This window comes from Trichechus manatus, unplaced genomic scaffold, assembly GCF_000243295.1.
Source record: "Trichechus manatus latirostris isolate Lorelei unplaced genomic scaffold, TriManLat1.0 scaffold00046, whole genome shotgun sequence".
NCBI lineage: Eukaryota > Metazoa > Chordata > Mammalia > Sirenia > Trichechidae > Trichechus > Trichechus manatus.
Window position 1 is genome coordinate 14,265,136 of NW_004443982.1, and position 24,208 is coordinate 14,289,343.

The window sequence follows — 24,208 nt, forward strand, 5'->3', positions numbered from 1 at the left end:
TCAGTGCCCCCCACCCTTCAAAATTATGAATATCTCTTCTAGGCTGTCCTAATAATAATGGTTGTTTATCAAATTTATATTTCAGGGATGGACATAATATGCTATTTCTGTTAAAATATTCTAGATGATTAGAAATATTTTATTAAAGTTAGGTAAAATAATCTAAGATTTCCTTGTTTATGTCCGTAGACATTCCTGAATATGTTTGTTGATAGCAATCAGGATGCTCGAAGAAGGTCTGTAAATGAAGACGATAACCCCCCTTCTCCTATAGGAGGAGATATGATGGATTCTTTAATATCACAACTCCAGCCCCAGCCACCACCCCAGCAGCAGGTAATGTCTAGCTGAAATTCCAAATAGTGTCACATTTGTGTAACTTAACAGATTTTTACACATCCCTAGGCTTCTTCATTGGAAGGTGAGGAGGTCCTTGGTGAACCCAAGATGTCCAGGAAATCTATATGAAAAAATAGTGATAGAAGAAGAGGGGAGGTATCCAGTGATGAGAAGTAAAAGTACCAGAGACAGCATTAACCACAGATCACCCATGCGCTTCAAATGACTATGTGATCCCGAGAGTGGAAACACCGTCAACAGGATCTGAGGAGGTCTTTGGGAGAGTGTCATCACCATGTCTTGAAAGACAGGTGTCATTAAGTAGAGGACAGTGAACTAAATGTCTAGTGATGTTCAGTAGGGCCTACTGCAGAGAACAAGTGGACAAATTTCAAGGGTTCTGTCCTCAGACCATTTGGATAAGCCACACTGTAGAATCTTAAAGAGCTTCGAGTTCTATCCCATCACCTTCATATGTCTGAGAGTTGAGCAGGCTACCAGACCAGCCTTTGTTCTCTCATTGACCATTCTGAAATAGAAGGCGACCCATGGTCCTTTTACCCCTTCACCAGTCCTGTGTGACTCCCTATCCTGGAAAATACGTGTGTGGCTGTGGAGGCTTCTTACTTCTGAGCTGGGGTCTTCAGTGGTTACATTTATAGTCATGTGTGAACACACGACCCATAGGCAAAGCTCTTTGGCACAGCACATCCTTTAGATTAGGTTTACAAAATAACTCACTGCTTCTCACCCAGAAGCTTTCTTGTGCTGAAAATTCACTTTACGTAGTTGGGCGTTCCCACAGCATTTTCTACTGTCTAGTGTTATGGATTGAATTGTGTCCCCTGAAAAGTTATATTGAAGTCCTAACCCCTGTACCTGTGAATGTGACGCTGTTTGGAAATAGAGATTTTCTTTTGTTATGTTAATGAGGTCATACTAGAGTAGGGTGGTCCTAAACCTAATCCCTTCTGAGTGGTGTCTTATAAAAAGGGAAAACAGGGAAAGACACACACATAGGGTGAGACACCATGTGATGTTGAGGGCAGGCGCATCTGTAAGCAGCAGAGGAACACCAAGGATTGTAACAGGCAACAGAAAGTAGGGGAGAGGCCCACAGAAGGAATCAATACAGCCAAGACCCTGATTTGGACTTGTAGCCTCCAGAATTGTGAGAAAATAAATTTCTGTTCTTTAAAGCCACCCACTTATCATGTTTTGTTAAGCCCTTGGAAACTATGCCATCTAGCTTTTGATCTAGCTACTTAGTAACTGAAACTCTCCAGTGAGAATTTATAGTGCTTACCTCTTTGGCAGAGTACTAGACTCTTACCAGAGGATGGTTTTGTGAAAGATGTATTGCCCCTTCCTCACTATTAGCTTCCCTTCTTAACTTTCATGAAGATACAGGGAAGCTCAGTAAAACCCCATGCGAATGCCTCTGTGTACCAAGGTGCGGGGCTCGTGTTCCCTCAGCAGGTCTTGTGATGGGCTGTCTTGAGTAAGGTCTAGCCCTCTGAGGATGCTGGGCCACAATGGGGGAGAAGTGCCCCAGCCCAGCAGATGCAAGAGCAGCTCTTTTCTGTGGAAGCCACTTTCTTGTGATGTAGGTCCTCTCTGTACCTGATACGGAACAAGGGTATGAGTAACGTCTTTTTGGGGGAAAAAGTGACTGAGAAGAGTTCTGCTATAAGGGCTGACTATTGACCACAGCCATAGCAGGGCCAATGTGATGGAGGCAGTGGAGAGAGAATGGTATACTGTTCTCCCCTCCTCCCAAATAAGTCATTCATTGGCCCATCTACGATGATTTTTATTACTTAAAAATCATAATCTGACCCAGTGAGAGCCTACAGTGCTGGGTTATTAATATTCTGATTTTGCTAAGAGCTTTAAGTACCAGTGGCATTTCATACTGAACATGACATTTTTAACTAGAAAAATAATTCCCAGGCCAAGGCAAAAGGATTAGAAGTAGATAGATGGTAGAAAAGTTAGAATGTTCTAGAAGAGTTAGAATAATTTGTCACTTTGTGAGAACTTCAGGAATTTTCTACTTTTTCTTGCTCTGTATTCAACCTGTAAGTAGAGTTTAAAATTTTTAATTAAGAAGTTTGACATGTAATGCCAGTCAGAATTCTTTTAAAAGAGTATTTACCTGCTATAGCTTAATGTCTTTAGTCAGTGGCTTTGGCCTTAGGTACTCTTAGCAATAGAGCATTTTTGGGGAAAGATTACCGTTGTCAGTCCTTTTCTGTTTACCAGATATCTATACTATATTCTTATTTTCTGAACTATTTATCCACTTGATAAGAGAGTTGTAAGGGAAAAAAATGTTCATAAAGGGTTTCATAAACATTTTGCTTAATATTAGCAAATAGCTTTTTTTCCTTTATCATGCACAATTTTAGTCCAGGAGAAAGGAAACATATAAAAGTTTAGGAATATCATAATTTTAATCAATAAGTTCATGTGGCTTAAATCTTCAGAAAGGTACATTCTGCATTATTGGTTAAAACAATATAGTCAAATATATGATTTTGTAGCTGATGAGTTAGAGAGCCTGGATTCTATAATTTCTTTAAAATAGAATAGGAAAAATCAATAAGGAAGAGAAAACAAAACAGAGTAGCCAGTTTTTAAAATAGATAAAAGATTCAAGGCATTTCACAAAAGAGGATGTCCAAATGGCCAGTAAGCACAGAAAAGATGTTCGACATCATTTATCATAGAAATAAATAGAAACCACAGTGAAATACTACTTCATACCCACAAAAGTGGCTTTTAAAAAAGAAAAACTGATAATCCTTGCCAATGTTTGGTATTAGGAGCAACTAAAACTCTCATTTACTACTGGAGAGTGTGTAAAATGATACAACCACTTTGGATAGTGTTTGACAGTATTCTAAAGTGCTAAAGCTGAACGTTATATATACCTTTGATTTAGCAATTCAACTCTTAGGCATAAACTCAACAGAAACACATCAAAAAACACAAGAATATTCATAGCAGCATTATTTATCCGAAAATTGTAAACAACTTAAATATCCATCAATAGTAGAATAGATGAATAAATTGGAATATAGTTATACAATGGAATACTTTACAGAAATGAAAAAGAACATACTAATGCTACATGCAACAGCGTGGATGTATTTCACTGACATAATATTGGACAAAAGAAGCCAGGCACTAAAGAGTACATTCAGTATTTATATGAAATGCAAAAAGAGGCAAAATTAAGGTTAAGTGATGGAAGTCAGAATAGTGCTTCCCTTTGGTGAGGTGATAAAGACAGGGAGGCATTAAAGACTTGGAAGGTGTATGAGGGAGACCTCTGGAGCGTTGGTAATGTTCTATGTCTTGATCTTTGTGGTAGTTGCATTTGTAAAAAAATTCATCAAGCTATACACTTAAAATTTGTGCACGTTACTGTATGTGAGCCATACCTCAATTAAAAAAATATATATATGTATATATAATTAGATTGTCCTAAGTTTTTTATTACTAGAGTTAGGGTAGACAGTGACTAGACGGCAGATTGAACTACTGTATCTAATTAACTGTAGGATTCCTCCAAATGTAAGATGCACCATTTTTTATGTACTGCTAAGAAAGAAAAAACACTGTCAGTTAAACTGACGTGCCATCAATTGAAAGCCACACCCTGATTTCTGAAATATTAAATGTGCAAAAAAACATACCTTAGAATCAATGAAATATGGTGAGTAAGTGAGGGAAAAAAACATCTTGGGATATAAGCAATGGTGTTGCAAAGTCAGGAATGAGGATGTGGCATTTTTTAAAATATTTTGGAAGTCAAGAGTTTTTAAAGACTTGTGTTGTTGATGTGTATTTTGCACATTTTCGTACCTTGTGTTTCCTGTTTGGTAACCGATGAAGTGTGTAGTGTTAACACGGTAGTTATAATTGAGGAAAGCTACACTGTCACACTATATGTAGCTGGCTATCTTACCCAGCATTTAATTTTCTTATTTTCAGCCATTTCCAAAGCAGCCAGGATCATCGGGCGCTTACCCTCTTACTTCACCTCCTACATCTTACCACAGCACAGTTAATCAGTCTCCCTCTATGATGCATACACAGTCCCCAGGTAAGCTGTTACTTATTCTCTTATCAGGTTCAGTTTCCTAATCCTGTATATATAGAAGCACTACACATGTCAGCCTAAGGCTTGAGAGATAACTGCTTTTGTAGACTGTGTCTATTTGCCATTCATTCACTGTGGCCAGATTGTGAAATCTGTGTTGAGGGATTGGGAGCACTTTTTAAAAGTTTGAATTAAGTGGAGGTGTTGTCACCCAGGACCAGCCTCATGGCACAACTTCAGGAAGTGCTAATCATGTGATTTATGTCAGAGGTCGGCAGCCTACATCCTGTGGGCAAAATCTCACCCACTGCCTGTTTTTGTAAATAAAGTTTTATTTGAACACAGCCAGCCTCATTTATGTGTTGTCTATAGCTGCTTTCCTGCTACAACGGTCTCTTACAGAAAAAGTTTGTGGACCCCTGGTACATGTGAATGGTGCCTCCTGGAGTTGGGCAGTGCACAGCCAGCTTGTCCAGACAAATGGCTGTTGGCAGCCCCGTGAAGTATGCTGTAAGATTGCTTGAGAATGCCAAATTTTTACTTTTAACTGAACAGTTCAGTGGTGTTTCTTGAGCGCTTGCTCTATGCCAGATGTTGCATGGTGCCAGGGACTCAGCAGTGAGCCAGATACCAGCCCTGAAAGTCTTCCTAGCAAGGAAGACAGGGATGAGATTTCTGGGTACCTGCCAGGTCCCACACATTCCTAATCTGCTCCACATTAATAGTATTTCCAGAGCATAATGATGTTTTAAAAAGAAGTTTTAGCATGTAAGGTATGATATGTAATGTGGTATATAAAGTATAAGAAATTAAATAATTTTTTAAAGTATATGTATAGTAAAAAACTCTTTATTTAATATGAATACATGAGTCCAGTCAACTAAAGAATGCATTAAGTAGTTTTATACCAATTAAAGGCATTTGGGCTTATCAGAAAATAAGAAAAACATGCTGCATAAAATTCTGATTATTACAGGATATAAACACAGCAAATACATTTGCTTCTAAGTTTTCACATTGAAAATCAGAATTTGCGATGCGTAATTTTTTCCTTTATAAAATAAAAAAAAATTTTGTATATATGTGTGTGTGTATGTGTATATATGAAGTTTATATTGACGGTAGAACCTTGTTAATCTGCAGATGGGAGATATAAGAACACCACTTGTTAACCAGCTAAACTTCATTTATAAAATGGGAATAATGCCATACTTTTTGCTTAGAGATGTGAGAATTTAATGAAATAATCCACATCAAGTCTTTATTATGGGGCCGGGCACATGACAGATGCCTCTAACGAGGGAGTTTTGATCAGCTCATTATAATCCACTTTGTGGCCTGGATTGGGCTGTTCCACATCCGTCACCGCCCAGGTGCTCACATACTGGTGATCCTACCCCTACCCCATGTCTCACACTGGAGCCACTCAGGTTGCTCTTCAAATGACTTCAGTAGTGTGGTTTTTAAAAAAAATTGGTCCTCTTTTATAGATCTTTACATTTTTTTTTTTCCTTTTTGGGGGATGGGGACTTCCCCTGTTTATACTCATAGTTTTGGAAGTAGTCTTCATCTGAAATACCAAGTATGATGAGTGTTACAAAAGAAGCACTCAGGCTTCCGAAGGAGCACTCAGCAAGGGGTTTCATACCTGGAGATGCCTTCCTTGCCACCCACCTCACCCCCCCTCCCCCCACCCCCCAAACACTGGTTAAACTGAGACTTGAAAGATGGGTTGGAGTTAGCTGGGTGTAGGGGCCTGGAGGGAGGAGGGTACTCTAGGCAGAATGTGCAGGGCATGTGAAGCCTAAGATCCCGGGGACTGTGGATGGACGGTCCCTAATGGCTGCAGCATGGAGAGCCAGGGGAGAAAGACAGGGCTGTGTTAGAGATTTGGGACTTTATTGTCTGGGTAATGGGGAACTGTTGCAGGGTTTTAATAGGGGAAGGTCAGGGTTAAGTTTGCATAACCGAGAAGGGCAAAAGTGATAGGGGAGCAGATTTTGAAGGGAGAGAGTTGAGTTCTATTGAATCTGTTGAATTTTCAAGTCCCTGGGAGACTTCTAAGCCACTAGGCAGTTGGATATTGGGGCCTACAGCTCATGAGATACAGTTGAACCACAGATGAAGACTTGGAAGTCGTTGTCATATCTAGGACTGTCTGGGTGAGTTCAGCCCCTCAGGAGCTCCAGAAATTAACTGACTTGGAGACTGAGAAGGAGCAGCTAGGGAACAAGGAGGAAAATAGGAGAAACAGGGTCATAGAACCCAAGGGGAATGTGTTTCTAGAATATGAGTTGAGACTGTTTTTGCATAGAAGGAAGAGGAAATAGTTATTTTGAAATAATTATAGTAGCAAACACGCATATAGTGCTTAGTATGTGCCAAGCCCTGTTGCAAGCACATTACCCATTTAATCCTCACAACAAACCTGTGGAGTAGGTACTATTATTTATCCCCATTTTACAAAGGAAAACTGAAGTGTGGGGAAGTTAAGTCACTTGTCCAAGTCACACAGCGAATATATAACATTTAAAGGTTAATCGGGTTGATCATCATATTTATTGAATGTAAGGCACTGTATTAGGTATTGTAGAACATAAAAAATATGAAATTACCTTGCATGGAGTAGAGAATTTGAAACCTGCTGATATTAATGATGATTATATTGTAATGTAGCAAATATTTTTGTGTTGTTTTTACTCATTGTTTTGGTAGTCATAGTTTCCCCTTTCATAATCCTAAATGAAAACTAGCACTTTGGCTTTAAATACTACCTTTAAGTTCATGACTCCCAGTTTTATATCTCCAATGTAGACCTACCCCCTGAACTCTAGCCCTGTATTTCCAGCTATGTATCAGCATGGCCAAAACTAAAATCCTGATCCCCCCCACCAACACACACACACAGACACCCCACCTCAGTAAGTGATAGCCCCTTCCTTCCTCCTTTTTGAGCCAAAGCTGTCAGAGTTATCCTGCACTCTTCTTTCTTTCACACTCCACATTCAGTCAGTTGCCAAATAGTGTCAAGTCTATCTTCAGAATGTATTTAGAATCCAACCGTTTTTCACCACCTCAGCCTTTGTCACTCTTACCCAAGCCACTAATCATCTCTCACCTAGATTATTACAGTTGTCCCTAACTGCCTCCCCGTCCCTGCTCCTGTCCATGCTCTGTAGTCTTTTTCACATAGTACCTGGAATCATCCTTCTGAGACAGAAGTTGGTTCATGACTCCTCACCCCAAACTCTGCAATGGCTTCCCATCTCATTCAGAGTCAATCCTAAGTCCTCAGAGTGGCCTGCAAGTCCCCATGTGATCTGGACTACCCCAACCTCATTGGCCTCATGTCCTACCACTCTCCCCATTGCTCACTCTGTTCCAGCCACACTGGCTTCCTCCCTGTTATTTATACCAGCTTCTACCTTTGTTTGCCTGGAGTATCTTATCCCCTGGATATCCTCCTGCCTTATCCTTCACTTTCTTCATATCTCAGCTCAAATGTCCCTTTCTTAGAGAGTTCTTCTTTGATTGCTATATGTATACACACACATAGTGGCTAGTAGCATCCACCTACACCACTATACAATTACCTCCCCCCACCCAACACTTACCTTGCTCTATTTTTCTCCATAGCACTTACCACTACCTGACATATATTTGTTTGTTTGTCGTTTTCATTCCTCTAGAATATAAGCTCCATGAGGACAGGAATTTTTGTGTCTTATTAACTGCTGCATCCCCAGTGCCTAGAACAGTGCTTGAAGTGAAGTTGGTGTCTGTGCCTACTTGTTGAATGAGTGAGCGAATGAATAAAAAGTACACTGGGTATGGGGGGAAAAATCAGTCAATATAAGCGCTGGAATTTGGGCCCGTGGAATTGATCTCTCTTTTTTTGATAATGAAATCTTTCCAGTTTTTCTTTGCACTATTTATATGAGCTTCACTACTTGTTTCTTTAGACTGGGGAGATTCTTAACTTGGGGTCCTTGGACAGGACATAAAACGTGTCCTGCAAGATCATCTATAATTATTTTCCTTCATTAGGAAATCTGCATGCCGCCAGCTCCCCCAGTGGGGCTTTGAGAGCCCCATCACCAGCGTCATTTGTTCCAACTCCTCCCCCATCCTCGCATGGAATCTCAATAGGACCAGGGGCCAGTTTTGCTAGTCCACATGGTGAGTCCGTTCATGGAAATCGCTGCAGCATAAGAGCTTGATGTGAAAGTAGTCTTTCTTAAATAAATTATTTTCTTATTGCAAAATTAGCACGTCTATTGGGAAAAAAGCAAAAGTATTGCTCGAGCCAAAAGGAAACAAATCTTCCCTAATCCCACCCGGCAGAGATAACCACCAGTTAGTCTGTCTCTGCTTTGGAGTTTCTCTCTCTCGTCTCTCTCTCTCTCTCTCTCTCTCTCTCCTCGCTTTCCTTCTCCGTCTTGCTTGCTCTGCCTTGCTCTCCCTGTCGCACACTCCCTGCTTGCCTGCCTGCTCACATCTCTGTTGCTCTCACTTGCTGTCCACCTGTCTGCCTGTCTCCCCCGCAAACATTCCTGCCCCTCCAAAAATATGGGGATCCTACGTATGCATTGTTTTGAGACTTGAATTTCTTAACTTTTTAACTCAAAAATTCTATTTTAAATTAGTTCAAATAGATTCAAAATTCCAGAGGTAGTTAGTGAAAAATTTCCTTTCTACACCACCAACCACCTAGATGCTCTTCCCAGAGGCATTTAGTGTTACTATTTTCTCATGTATTCTTGCAGAGATGTTTTAGGCATACACAAGCAAGTATATGTAAGTGCTCTTTTCCTTTCTCTTTTACACACGTGGTAGCACACTATGCACAGTGGTCAGTGCCTTACTTTTTTCACTTAATATATCTTGAATATCATGTGATATGAGAACATGAAGAACTTCATTTTTTATAGCTGTGTAGTATCTGTAATTTTACTTTTTACTATTAATATTTGCGGGAACATATCAGTAAAACTATATCATCGTACTAATGGCTTCATCGTATTCCCTTGTCTGGGTGTACCATAATTTAACTGCTCTCCTATTATACATTTAGAATGTTTCCATTTCTTCACAATTAAAAATGGTGCCATCTCGGCTCACATCCATGATTATTTCCTTAGGTAAGTTCCTAGAAGTGGAATTGCTGAGTCTCAAAGGGTTTGAGAAATTCTAAAGCTTTTGAAACATATTGCAAATTGCTCACTGAAAGGCTGTGCCAGTTTCCTCTAGCATCATACAAGAATGTCTGTTTTCTTGCATCATTGCCAACACGGGGTATTATGATATTTAAAAGTCTTGGCCATTTTGATAGGTGAAAAGTGGTATTTTTTTATTTGTGTATTTCTTTGATTAATAGTGAAGTTGAACCTTTTTTGTTGTTATTTATTGGGTCTTTGATGTTTCTTATTTTGTGCCTGCCAGTTTATATCCTTTGCCTATGTTCTTGTTGTGGTGTTCTTCCTTTTCTTGTTGATTTGTAAGAGTTCTTTTCATAAGTGAGGACTGTTTACTCTCTGATATATGGTAGAAATATTTCCTCAGTGTGTCATTTGGCCATAAAGGAACATAAATACTATATTGAAGGTCTCTGCAGGATGAAATTTAAACATCAAATTGTTTAGGAAGTTGCTGCTTTCAAAACTTAATTGTTGGTTCATAGTCAATGTAGCCTTTACTAAATGAAGAAAATGGAAATTTTCCTTCTCCTCAGCCTTCTCTGGGTAGAATGAAAACACACTTTTTGAGGGTTAGCTAAAATATCTAAGAAGATTTCTGCCATTAAGAGAGCATTGAAATTTTTTGCTTAATATTTTCCAACATATAGTAGGTTGTTACATAGCATAAAGTAGGTTGTTACATATTACACGTTGAAGCTTGTGTGAAGGTAAATTTTATCCTCCTTGGGTCTTTTTATTTTTCTAATTCTTGTATCATGTTCAAAAGAACATAAAATACACAAAATAGAGATTCAGATATAGCATGTTAAGAAGCATCATGTGTCAGCGAAACACCATCTTAGTGAAAATAAAATAAAATTATCGTGTAAGGATTTGAATGCTGTCGACTATTTTTCAGTTACTAAAATACAGGTTTTGAAAACATTCGTGTACATTTTTACAGGAACTCTTGACCCTAGTTCTCCATACACTATGGTGTCACCAAGTGGACGAGCGGGGAACTGGCCAGGGTCTCCTCAAGTGTCTGGCCCCTCACCAGCAACACGCATGCCTGGAATGTCACCAGCTAACCCATCGCTACATTCTCCAGTTCCAGATGCTTCTCATTCCCCTCGAGCTGGAACAAGTCAGTGTCACCAACATTTTTGTGTCTGTTTTTAATATAATCAACAAATGACCTGTTTTATTTCATCCTCCCATTTGAAAGTCATGACCTAGTTTTTTGATGGGGATACTTTATAACTTAAACTTTTATCCAGTTAGTGAATCGGTTAACAATAGTTAATTTGCCAAGTCAGGCAAACGTGAGAAAGGAGAATGTCTTCTCCAAAAATCTTATGAGGTGAGTCCCAGTACCTCTGTCATGACTGGTCACTCTTAGCTGCCATCCCAGACCTTGAAAGATACCTTAGGTTAACTGACAAGATTGTGCAAATACACACAGAAGAGAAGACTTGTATGAGTATGTTAGTTAGCTTTTGCCGTGTAATTTTTAGTGGCTTAAAATAACAGTCATATATTAGTTCACAATTCTGCAGGTTGGCAGTTTGGGCTGAGCACAGCGGGGTGGTTCTTCGAGGCTCTGCTGGGCTCACTCATGTGTCTGTGGTCAGCTACTGGGTTGTCAAGGGGCTCACTGGCCTAAGATGGCCACAGCTAGTATGGCTTCTCCCTGTTCCATGTGGTCTGTCATACTTGATCACACTAGTCCAGGCTCATTCACATGACAAGGTTCCCAGAGAGTGAGTGGAAGCCTAGGCTGCAGCTGGTACATTGTCACTTCCATGGTATTCTGTTGGCCAAAGCAAGTTACAAGGCCAACCCCTATTCCAGGTGGAGAAATAGGCCCCACCTCTTGAAGGGGTCTCTGTAAAGTCACCTTGCAAGGGTCATGAATACAGGGAAGAGAATAATTGTGGCCATTTTTTGCTAACAGTCAGCCACAAGGAATAACTAAAACAGTACAGACCGATTAGCATCTCTAAGATATGTATGAAAGCAAAACAGGAAACAGTGAGATACTCTGTATTTATAAATGAAACGAACATACCTTCTTTCTCAAAAGGTTCCCAAACAATGCCAACAAACATGCCTCCGCCTCGTAAACTACCTCAGCGCTCGTGGGCAGCATCCATCCCTACCATCCTCACTCACAGTGCCTTGAACATTTTACTGCTGCCCTCTCCAACGCCAGGCCTCGTACCTGGCCTGGCAGGTAGTTACCTTTGCTCTCCACTTGAGAGATTCCTTGGATCAGTCATCATGAGACGACACCTTCAAAGAATTATTCAACAAGAAACGGTATGTCTAACAAGTGACCTCATAAGTGGTGATTTTCAAAGGCACAATGCTGATTTGTCCTGCAGAGTAGGATCTGAAACTAAAGTGATAATTCCCTCCTCTTCTTTAACCAGTTTTTTAGAATTATGCTTTTCGACCTGTTAAAACTGAGCTCCACTATTTTCCATTCTTACATTAACATATGAGTACAATCTGTAGTTTGCTGTGCTCTGGTTTCCATGTTATGTGGCTAACACGGACATGGAGATAGATCACCGTGATATCATAGAACAAGTGCAGCCAGGATCTGGGCTTGCAGAGGATAGCATATGAGTAACTATTTGCCCTCTGGAATGCTTTGCAGTCAGGCTGACCTTGAATCTGAGTCTCCATTGGAATACATTTATTTATGATCACAAGAATGGAAGCTCCTTTTTAAATACGTAGACAATTGGATTTATTTAAAACCCTTACAGAAAAAGACTTCTAACCCATCCTGTTGGAATGCCTTTAAGAGAGAGTTCCGAGGTCTGATTGAGAGTACTAGTTTTAGAGTCAGGTTGCCTGGGTTTGTAGCCAGGCCATACCACCTGCTAGTATGAGCTTGGGCAGATTTCTTCACCTTTCTGAAACAGTAGATAATAATATCTACCTAGCTGTTATCATTGTAGAAATCTGAGCTATCTCGTGTAGAGCCCTTAGCATAATGCCCTAGTATTCAATACATATTGTTTATAATTATTATTGATATATGTTTGTGCTAATGTAGTTATAATGGTAAATGTCTGAAATATCTACCCCAATTTTGGCACCAAGCCATCTTAGCAACCTTTATATTCAGATTTAAAAAAAAATAAGTTTTAAAATATGTTGAATAAATTACCATTTAAAAGGGTAGCAGACCTGTGATTATCCTCACCTCTGCTACTTACAAGTCATGTAAGCACTCAGCTCTTTGAATCTCGTTTTGCTCATCTGTATGTATAATCAACATATTAACCTAGGACGGGGGTCAGTATACTATGGCCCTAGGGCCAAATCCTGCCTATCACGTGTCTTTGTAAATAAAGTTTTATTGGAACACAGCCATGCCCATTCATTTACATACTGTCTGGCTACTTTTGTGCCAGAACATATCATTGAGAGTTGGTACAGAGACCATAGGGCTCATGTAAAATATTTACTGTGTGACCCTTTAGAGAAAAAGTTTGCCAACCCCTGCCCTATAGAATAACAACATTCAAATGTTACAGAATCTAACATTTTGTAATTGTACTCTTTATTCTTTTTTTCCACTGTGCCATTTTTTAAAACTTTTTATTAGGGAAAATTTTAGGAGTATACAAAAGTAGAGAGAATAGTATAATGTTCTCATCACCCACCTTCAACAGCTAACTCAGACCAATTCATCTATATCTCCCCCCAGATTGTTTCACAGCAAATCCCAGACAGCATATCATTTCATCCATAAATATTTTAGTGTGTATCTCTAAAAGGTACGAATTCTTTTAAAAAATAACCACTGTACTGTTATCATAACTAAAAAAGTAACAATTTCTTTATCATCAGATACCTAGTTGATATCCAGATTTCCTCAGTCATCTCATTTTTTACAGTCTGAATCAGAATCCATGTAAGTTATTTTAAGTCCCTTTTAAACAATAAGGAACCTTGGTTGCACAGTGGTTAAAGCACTTGGCTGCTAACCGAATGGTTGGCAGTTGGAACCCACCAGCTGCTCTGTGGGAGAAAGATGTGGCAGTCTACTTCCTTAAAGATTTACAGCCTTGGAAACCCCGTGGGGCAGTTCTACTCTGTCCTATAGGGTCGCTATGAATCGGAATTGACTAAACGGCAGTGGGTGGAGTTTTAAACAATAGGTTCCCCCTTCACTTCTCCTTTCTCTTTACACATCTTATGTGTTGAAAAAACCATGTCATTTATCCTGTAGAGTTCTCAGTCTGGATTTTGCTGATTACATCCTATTAGAATCATTTAACATGTTCTTCTGGCTCTCATATTTCCTATAACATTGATCAGTCCCCTGAATTTAACTAGTGAATTCAGGTTCAAGTTTGTTGTTGTTTTGCAAGTATACTTTATAGGTAGTGATGTTTTTCCATCAAGAGGCACATAATGTCTGATTGCCTCTTTTTTTGTGATAATGTTAGTAGTTGTTGCTGCTCCATGCCTAGATCCTTTCTTTGTCTTGAAACAGGCATCTATTTGCTTAATTGTTCTCCTTTTGAAACAGTTCCCTTAGTAACATTTTAATTTCCTCTTTGTCATACATGTTAATTTCATGCATCCTTCTTGTTTTCCAGCTACAGCTAATAAATTCCAATGAACCAGGAGTGATCATGTTTAAGACTGATGCACTGAAATGCAGAGTAGCCCTTAGTCCCAAAACCAACCAAACCCTTCAGCTAAAAGTGACACCTGAAAATGCAGGACAGTGGAAACCTGATGAACTTCAAGTTTTGGAGAAATTTTTTGAGACAAGAGTATGTATTTAATAATGCATAATTTTAATATAATTAATGAAACAGAAGAGTCAAGGTAGAATGAAGAGTAATTTATTTATCTCTGTAGGTTGCAGGACCACCATTTAAAGCCAATACGTTAATAGCCTTCACCAAGCTGTTAGGAGCACCTACACACATCCTCAGAGACTGCGTGCATATTATGAAACTAGAGTTGGTAAGTTACAGAGAAAGCCATACTTTTATAGAAAGGTCTATTTGAGGAGGTTGGAGTTGGTGGGAGCAATGTTTACTGGTTTTCACCCACTTACATGCTTTCTTCCATTTTTCTCTTAAATTCTTCTTGTTTTATTTAAATTATATTTATCTTTGCATGGTAACCCAATTCTTTCGTATATTTTGAGTTTAGAACAAGATGATACTGTGTTCCCGTCCAACCAACCAGTCCCCCTTCCCACAGGCAACTAGAGTTACAGTGTCTTGCCTATTCTTCCAGAAACAGTCCAGAAAGCAAACACATGTTATCTCCCCCATACATTTTTTTTTAATGAAATGATACCATTACACACATCCTGTTTTGTACTTTTTTCCATTTTTTATTATGAAATATATATATAAATTTATAATGTGTAAATAGTAAAGAATACTGAAACATACCTGTGTTCTCAGAGCTAAAGAAAACAGAACATTACCGTTATTATTTGAAGCCACTCGTGTGTCATTTTCTGATTGTATCCCCCTTTTTACCCCCGAGAGGAATTTTATGTCTATCATTCCCTTGCTTTTCTTTATAATTTTATCACGTCAATTTCCTAAGCAATGTATTGCTTAAATTTGACAAATTTTGAATTTTAGATAGATAGTACCATACCGGATTCTTTTTTTAATTATCATGTCTGAAAGGCTCATCCTTATTGATGCAAGTATCTGTAGTTCACTGATTTTCACTGTTCTGTAGCATTCCATATCACAACCATTATCTTCTCCTATATTAAAAATTTTACATGTATCTCATCTAATTCTCTCAACCCTATGAATAAGTACTGATTTCAGCCCAGTCTTAAAGAAATGAGGAGGCTAAGGCACAGAAAAGTTAAGTACGTGTAATTTGATTAGATGGTGTGGTTAAGAACTTGACTGCTAACCAAAAGGCTGGCAGTTCGAATCCACCAGCCACTCCTTGGAAACCCTAGGGAGCAGTTCTGCTCTGTCCTATAGGGTCGCTATGAGACGGAATTGACTCGACAGCAATGGATTTGCTTTGGTTTGGTTTTGTACCAATTTACACTTCCACCAGAAATGGAAGAGAGTCCCTGTTTTCCAGTCTTTAGCAACAGTTGGTATTGCCAAACTTTTTTTTTTTTCCCCCCCCAGCCTTTTCACATTTAAGTCTTTAACCCACCTGGAATTGCTTCTTGGGTGTGGTGTGGGGTAGGGAATCCTTTTTTTTTTTTTTTTCTCATGCAAATAACCAGTTGTCATAACAATATTTATATAACCACCCTTTCTCCAGATCTGCAATGCTGCATCTATCATATATCAGATTTCCATATTTACATGATTATTCTGTTTCAGTGATCTGCTGTCTTGCTATGTGTCATTGCCACACTTAATTACTGTGGCTTGATAATAAGTCTTCCTCTGTCATAGGGCAAGGTCTTGTACATCTTTTTTCAGCTTTATTCTTGGATTCTTTATTTTTTTGTTGGTATTTTAAATGGTATCTTTTCTGAATTACATTTTCTAATTCTTTGATGCTGATATATACAAATTAATTGAATTTCTCTCTAGCAACCTTGCTGAACTTTATTAATCATTTTATCATTTAATATGATGTTTTCTGTAGGTTTTAGTAGATACCATCAGATTAAGGAAGTGTCTTCATAGTTTAAAATTTTGATAACAAATGAGCTTTGGGTTTTATCAATGCTTTTTCTGCATCAATTGAGATAATCATGTGGGCTTCTCCTTTTTTCTGTTAACATGGCAGAATGTATAGATTGATAATGTTTCTCTGTTTTAGTTAGCATTAGGTTTGGTTGTAAGTGGCAGCAACCCCAAATGCTCATAGCTTAAACAAGATAGAAGTTTGTTTTTCTCTTATGTCAAAGCCCCAGAGTAGGGGATCCAGGACCATTATGTTGAGCCACAATGTTAAGTATCTAAGCTCTTTCTCTCGTTACCCTGCCATGTAATTACTTCTTGTCTCAGATTCAGCCTATGGTTCAAGATGGTTGTTCCAGCTCCAGTCAGCATTCTAGATAATAGGAAGGGAAAAAGGGAGAAGGACGTATCCCTTCTCCTTTAAGGGAAGTTGCATGCACTACTTCCACTTATATCTCTTTGGCCAGGATGTGGCCACATCTAGCTGCAAGAGAGTCTAGAACTGTAGTTCTTTATTCAGAGCTTGCATGTGCCCCACTAAAAATCAGGGGTCTCAAATTTGGCTTCCGATCTGATACCCATTGCCGTCAAGTCGATTCTGGCTCATAGCGACCCTATAGGACAGAGTAGAACTGCCCCATAGGGTTTCCAAGGAGCATCTGGTGGATTCGAACTGCCAACCTTTTAGTTAGCAGCTGTAGCTCTTAACCACAGCACCACCAGGGTTTCTTGATCTGATAGGGTATAGGAAACATTGTTTATGTCAAAAGAAACCTTTTCAGGTTTTTAAAGGAATAAATATTTTTATGGCTATAAAAGTACTAGTGGATATAATTTTAAATCATTAACACATTTAGCTAGTTTGTCTGGGGAAGAAGTTGGAAATGAGATGGGAAGTCTAGACTGATACCGTTAAGAAGGGCATTGAATGCCAGGTATAGGTGTTGGTCCTTAGTTGAGGGAGCAGTGTGTGTCACTGAATGTCACTGAACATTGTGAGCTAGATCAGAACCATGGTCTAAGATGCGTGTCTGGCAGTGGTGTAAGGATGGGCTGGGGGTGGGAGCCCCTGGAAGGGACCATTAGAGGGTACCAGGAGAAGTAAGGAAGCCCTGAGCTCGGGCAGCATCAGTGAAAATTGAGAGGCGGGAATAGATGTTAGAGACACTGGAAGCAAAATCCATCGACCTTGGGAACTAATTAGGTGGGAGGGAAGGTAGGAGAACATATTACATAAATCCAGAGTTGACTTTTCACTTAGTAACTTCATGTGTACATTTCTTTTGAGAAAATGCAATTTACCAATTTTGTGTTCTATTAATATTTAGGAATAGAATAAAATTCTAACTTGTCAGAATCCTATACTAGACTATAATTTTAAATGTTCATATGATTTTATCATGATTTTTTTTTTCCTGAAACAGTTCCCTGACCAGGCAACACAGCTAAAATGGAACGTTCAGTTTTGTCTGACGATACCACCCAGCGCACCACCGATAGCACCTCCTGGGACACCTGCTGTGGTGCTGAAATCCAAAATGCTTTTTTTTGTGAGTACTACCTGGTATCTGTGTGTGCGGAGCTTCTTAGTAAAAAGCCTTACGAGGATGACAGAACAACTTTTGGATAACTGCATAAATTGTCTATTATTTTCAAATACAGGCCTAGATTCCTTGATTGCCAGTGTAGACTTTATGTAATCCTGGTTTCTTTGGTGATAAGTTTATTGAACTAAGTAATTGTGTGACACAGTTGCATCTTAACCATAATAATAACTTGGTTACTTGCCACTTTTCTTTGTCTTATTTAATTTTCTTTTGCTTGGTGTATTTGTAATCTAAAATAATAAATAAATGATAGTGCCTTGGATAAATTTAGATAGATGTTTTATTTTCTCACTGTGTTTCTCTTTTGTGTGTGTGTGTTGTGTGTCTGCAGCTACAGCTCACTCAGAAAACATCGGTCCCTCCCCAAGAACCTGTTAGTATTATAGTTCCAATCATTTATGACATGGCTTCAGGTACAACCCAGCAGGCAGACATTCCCAGACAGCAGAACTCTTCTGTTGCTGCTCCCATGATGGTCAGCAACATTCTGAAGAGGTTTGCAGAGATGAATCCACCGCGACAAGGTACATGACCAGTAGATGCTATTTTATTGCATATATGTTATCAAGGTTCTTTTGAGAGGCACCCCCTTATCCTTCCCTCTTCTCCCTCTCTACCCACCCACGCCCTATCTTAGTACTAGAACTCTGGCTGCTGTGACCCTCTTAATGTCTGCCTGTCACTTTCTTCCTTTCTCACTCGTTCTTCAGTTTTGTCCATTTCTCTGCTGCCTGGACTTTATTTTTGTTAGTGATTTACTGTTGGGACTGACCCAGTTGCTAATGCCAGAAGCTTGTAGTTATAGCACACGTTGCCATGAAGCCCTAGATTAGGATGATAAAATTTTCCATGGCTGTGAATTCCTGCCCTATTATCGATACCTGCCACTCTGTACATCACAAGGTTGAAATGCATGTTAATTTCTCATATTTCATGGTTCAATCATGAATAGAATACTACTACAAGTTCTGTATCTTCTAAATGTTTTGTGAAGAATAAAAGCTGATACAAATGGCATCATTGCTTTTTGGGCTTCTTATATAAATGTCAGGTGGGTGCAAGTGAACTTTTCACCAAGTGCACAATGAAGCTCTCAAACTGAACATTTTCGAGGAAACCAGAAAGTTTCTGGAAAAACAAACAAGGTCGCTTCAATACTGAAGTAGCATATGCTTAACATGTAACTCTTGGCAGTGCCAAATTTTTGGTTACAAAACATACGGCTCAGCAAAGAGAACTTTTCTTCCATTTTGCTAATTTCTAATATTAAGAAAATTAAAGTTAAATTTGAGTTTTGTTTATTTCCAATATTATGGAAGATCCTGTATATCTTCCTGTTTAGAATAGTTTGACAAAATAATTATGTTTTGAAATGAGGGAAAGTTGTTCTCTGAAACATTTCTAGTTACCACAATATCAAAATTTTACTAGAAGCAGGAATCAGAAGTCTTATTTTTATCTGTTTGTTTCCCCATATTGTATACATAGGCGAGTTTCCATTTAATTATAGTCTACAAGGAATACACTGGGCAGTAGAGAAGGGTATGCTTCTTTTGTTGTAATACTTCTTCCACTTCTTACAGTTTTCTGCTTTCATCCTTTGACTTATCTCCTTTCAGCTAAAAATAGATCCTCAAGAATCAAAGTTTTAAAGCTATCAGAATTCTGAGTAGCAGTCCAATAGAACTTTGATAATAAACACCATTCCTTCATAAGCAGATGATTACCATAATAATGTCTTGGTGTAATTTAAAATTAAAAAGAAAGAATATTTTGATCCTGTTGGGATTAAGCAAGTATTTTACCTAGCAGTAATGAAAATACATTTTCTAAAAAGAGAGAAAAGGAAAGATATTTCTTCTTTTACTTAAGAATTGGTGGACTGTTTGAGAAGTGATTTTCTTTTTCTTTTATTTTTACCTTAGGCCGGGCAAACCTTTGGGTTTCATTTTCTTTCTGTACCTTAATTTTCCCTTGATTGGCGAGAAGGTGGCAGTAACTTGCATGGTGTCATTGCACATCTGACCTTTGCCGGAAGGCCATTATTCACATGAGGTGTTCAGTTCTTCTCTCAACTTTTAGCCACTGTGTAGTTTGGCAGGCTCTAGTGAAGGGATCCAGCTTTTGGTTTATACTATTTACAGCTGGTTTTGTTTATAATATTTAAATATTTGTGATATTTACAAGAAGTGAGAGGCAGGGTGTTTGGTTTCTCTGAGCAAGCGGGAATTGAGAGGATGAATCATCAGATCCCCCAAACAAATCTTGTGTTTGGATTGTTGGTGTGCCATACTTCACCCTCCTTCCTCTCCTCCTAAACCCATCACCTCCCCCTCCCCATGAAGTGCTTTTAAGAAAAATCGCTTTACTTTTTTATGTAATTGACTTTAATGTTGAATGCCAGAAGTTGACCGTTTCCTTGAAATTTGGGAGAAAATTCCAATAAATGTCACAGACCTGCACTGTCCAATATGACAGCCACTAGCCATAAAACCAAAAAACCTGTTGCTGTCGAGTCGATTCCGACTCATAGCGACCCTACAGGACAGAGTAGAACTGCCTCATAGGGTTTCCAAGGAGTAGCTGGTGGATTCAAACTGCTGACTTTTTTGGTTAGCAGCCTGAGCTCTTAACCACTGCACCACCATTTAAGTTTAAATTAATTAAAATTAAATAAAATTCAAAATTCAGTTCTCAGTCATACTAGCTGAATTACAAGTGCTCAGGACTCGCAGCACAAATATAGAACGTTTCCATCATCTGTTGGACGGTGCTGGCATAGACAATATGAGGACACCACCGAGGATATAACTAATGCACAGATACAACTAGATCTTTTTTGTTAGATTCAAAATGCGTAAGCAGGTTGTTGGTACGCTCAAAGCCCAACTTCAGAAGGCTTATCCAGTGTTGCAGTGTTTCTGTAGAGAAGCTCTAGGCATATCTTCTTAAATTCAAAAACTGGGAATTAGCAAAATTTCCTCCTGAGGAAAAAACAAAACCCAAACCAAATATCATCTGGTAACTTAACACCAAAGTTTAAGCCACTATAATATGGGCAATTAAAATTAGTCTTTTATTTGGATCTTTAAAGTTCTTATTAATTTTAAATTTAGTTACCCCTTCCCCCACCAGTGTGTTGACATCATCTTTCCTGTATTGCGAATAGCTAATGACCATTTTTCTCTGTTGCAGGTGAATGCACAATATTTGCAGCTGTTCGTGATTTAATGGCTAATCTTACACTGCCCCCTGGTGGGCGTCCATAAACACTATTGTTTTTAAACCAGGAAGGCTGACAAATGAAACAAAACAAGAAAAAATATATATATATGAACTCAGCCTTCAGTTTAAAAAAGAAAAAGGACTTTTTGACTTTAAGAGCTAAAAATTCTAAACTGGCAAAAAATTTCAGGGTGCACTTCTTTCATCAAAAAGACCATCAATTTTTTGTATAGTTAACTTGTATAGTGTGTTTAAATGGGACACATTTCCAACTAGGTAATACATCAGTGTCCACTTGCCAGTAATAGATTTAATATTCTGTTTTATACTATAAAGTTATGAAAATGCCAAACTTGTTTATTTAATTGTTTTCTTATGTTTTGGGTGTAATAGTCCTTGTTTTTTGGGTTTTTTTTAAGGCAGGTCTGTCATTTTTGAATACTGTAAAACTGTGATAAACTTTATATTGAAGCTGTATTTTAATATGACCGCTTTGAATCCTTACATGAAAAAATGTTTTGGGAGTTGTTATAAACAGATCCCAAAGAAGCAATATTTAATAAAACTAGGTTAAAATAAAAAAAGAAAAAAATGACACTCACTTGTGTGTGTATAAGCTCTATAGACTTTTCAGGGCCTCCCTTCATCTTTAACCTGGTGGGGCCAATAATTAATTTCTAACAATGTCTGAAATTTGACCAAAAACATCTGCTCCTTTATTTCAAGGTTATTTTCTAACCTGACTGTCTGGTGGTTGACATTTAGCACCTTGGTGGTCTTTTCAGTGTAGGATTTGGGTGAAAAGGAAAGAGTCTGGTCTTTGAAAAGAGACAGTAAGTGGTTCCTATTGATCAAGGATCCCAAATAATGCAATCATTCTCATCTGTTGAGGGTGTGGGAACTTTCCTGTTGGGCAGATTTTGTTTATAAGATACTTCTGCCTACAGCATTAATTAGGAAACAGAGAACTTTAATGCTCTACCCTTGCATGAAATTTCTGTTATGTTTCCTTATCTTGCTTAACTTCTCCCCCTCATTCCCCCCACCAAAATTGGGGTTGTTCTAAACAATCCCAATTTAATTCATTGTCAACAAAAAGAGAATGTTTTGCTTGGAAAAGACCTGGTCCAGTCCCCTCATTTTGAAGACTCCAAAATCCAGCGCCTACTCTGTGCATGTCAAGGGTCAAATGGAGTTTCTGGTACTGACACATCTCGGCAGGATTTCTTTTTGGAGCATGGTGCTGTTTCTCCCAGCTAGTAAGAGACTTTTTAAGCTTCAGAGAACATGATCCAAAGCAAAGGTCTTCTGGGGATTTGATGTTGTTGGGAAAGTTTTAAAAATGATACTACCGTGCTGAGTTATCTGGTTGCTGTAATACTGGTTCTCCATTGAATTTTAGATGCTTTGTCTAATTCCACTTTAAGACAATTTAATTGAGCTTCTGTAACTATTAACTACGAAATTCTAGTTATCAAGCATCTCACTGCAGCTATATCATGTCTCTTCTGAACCTTGCTTGATTCTCCATTCATTTTCGGTCAGAGTTGAGGCCTTCTTTGCCTTTCTTCTGTGTCTTATTTCTGCCTTCATCTGTTTCTGAGCCAACTCTGCCACTATTCAGGAGCAGGTGACTAAACTTTTATCCTTCCTTTAACTTACCTTGTGTCCTTCTGTTTTCAGCTCTCCTTACAATGGTAATAACATCAGTTTGGCAATCTAAGATGTCTTTTTCAAGGATCAGCCCTTTTCTATTTGGTGTTGAATCCTTTCTTTCATGTAGAAATCTACATATATATACAAGAAGTATATTTTTACCTGCAGGATAATATTGTTTCACATAATTTTATTAATAGAGCTAACTTTTCAGATATTTTCCCTTTTAAGTGTGGTTTTGAAATGTTAATTGCATTTTTAAACATGATGCATTCAATGGATACTGTTTCCCCCTAATTATAATTCATCTCTGAATGCATTGTGAAAATCAAAAGATAGAATTCAGTGAACAGAATTTGCTTTTGGTGCTTATTAAAAGTAAACTCATAAATTTGAATTCTGATATTATGCTTGGTACTTGGAATTGGTACATACCTTATTAAAGCTTGAAAACATTTAGCATTTGAATCTTAGGTTTCATCATAAAACCATGCCTTTTGCCTCTTCCATTATCCAGGTTCAACCAAAGGAGTTGGATGCCCATAGTAATTTTTCCTAATAGGTAGTTGGGGCCTTAACTTTAAGGTGTTTTCAATGTGATTTTAGTACTATCAGTAATAAATAAAATTTATCAGTAATAAAATTTATACAAGTTTCAGAGAACTACCAACTCTCTTAATTTTGATGCTTTGGATAATAGTCTGGTTTAGTACTAGTTTAACCTTGAAACAGGAAATTGGTCCTGATTTGCCACCTTTTTTCCTCATCTTAAAAGCTGTTTCAGATTGTATAGAAGTACTTTCAGAATTAGCAGAGAGGAAGAAGGTGAGAACTTAAACAGAACGTATCAATTGGAGGCTTTTAATAACGGGCTGAACCTTACGTTTGAAAATTTTGAGTGAGCTAAGTGCAGGGATAAACTAAAACACATAATTTGCATTTATATGTCTACTCGCAACTTTACTATGTTGCAGTTAATCCAGTAACCTGTTCAGCCACAGGATACTAACAATCTTTTAGTCATTCTTCGGACCATGGTTAATTTGATAACTTCAAGAAGTATAATGTTGCTATTCTGAATTCTGATCCAATTTCAACATAAAAATCTGTTCATTTCTTTCATGATTTTTTTTCCTCCAAAAAAATACCTGTTACATTTTACTTTAGTATTTATCATCCAGGTGTTATTGGTATAAAATCAGTATATAGAAAATTTTAAGAGAACTTACAGTCAGAATTTAAAGAATGGAAAGGAAAAAATTCAGGGTACATTTGTTTCTTGTGGAATTTTCATTTTATTTGGTTTTATGGGAATGGACAGTATGTCTAAGGGAATGCTTTGAGGTTTACTTAAGAGGAGTTTCGTACTGAAGTTATTAAGAAGAAATAAGCTGAGGCCAGTCAGCACTGTGCTGCCTAACTCCA

General features: G+C 38.2%; 1 protein-coding gene across 1 annotated transcript in view; it reads left to right on the forward strand.

The window, feature by feature from the left end:
* MED14 (mediator complex subunit 14) overlaps positions 1 to 21,467 on the forward strand; it is an 83,128-nt gene extending 61,661 nt beyond the window's left edge. Inside the window, exons 22-31 of the mRNA XM_004376929.2 lie at positions 190 to 336; positions 4,342 to 4,453; positions 8,498 to 8,629; positions 10,592 to 10,774; positions 11,714 to 11,949; positions 14,253 to 14,432; positions 14,521 to 14,628; positions 17,720 to 17,845; positions 18,234 to 18,426; positions 21,098 to 21,467. Of these exons, the coding sequence (XP_004376986.1) occupies positions 190 to 336; positions 4,342 to 4,453; positions 8,498 to 8,629; positions 10,592 to 10,774; positions 11,714 to 11,949; positions 14,253 to 14,432; positions 14,521 to 14,628; positions 17,720 to 17,845; positions 18,234 to 18,426; positions 21,098 to 21,171 (1,491 nt within the window). The 3' untranslated portion in view covers positions 21,172 to 21,467. The remainder of the gene's footprint in view (positions 1 to 189; positions 337 to 4,341; positions 4,454 to 8,497; positions 8,630 to 10,591; positions 10,775 to 11,713; positions 11,950 to 14,252; positions 14,433 to 14,520; positions 14,629 to 17,719; positions 17,846 to 18,233; positions 18,427 to 21,097) is intronic.
* The last annotated feature ends 2,741 nt before the right edge of the window (positions 21,468 to 24,208 follow it).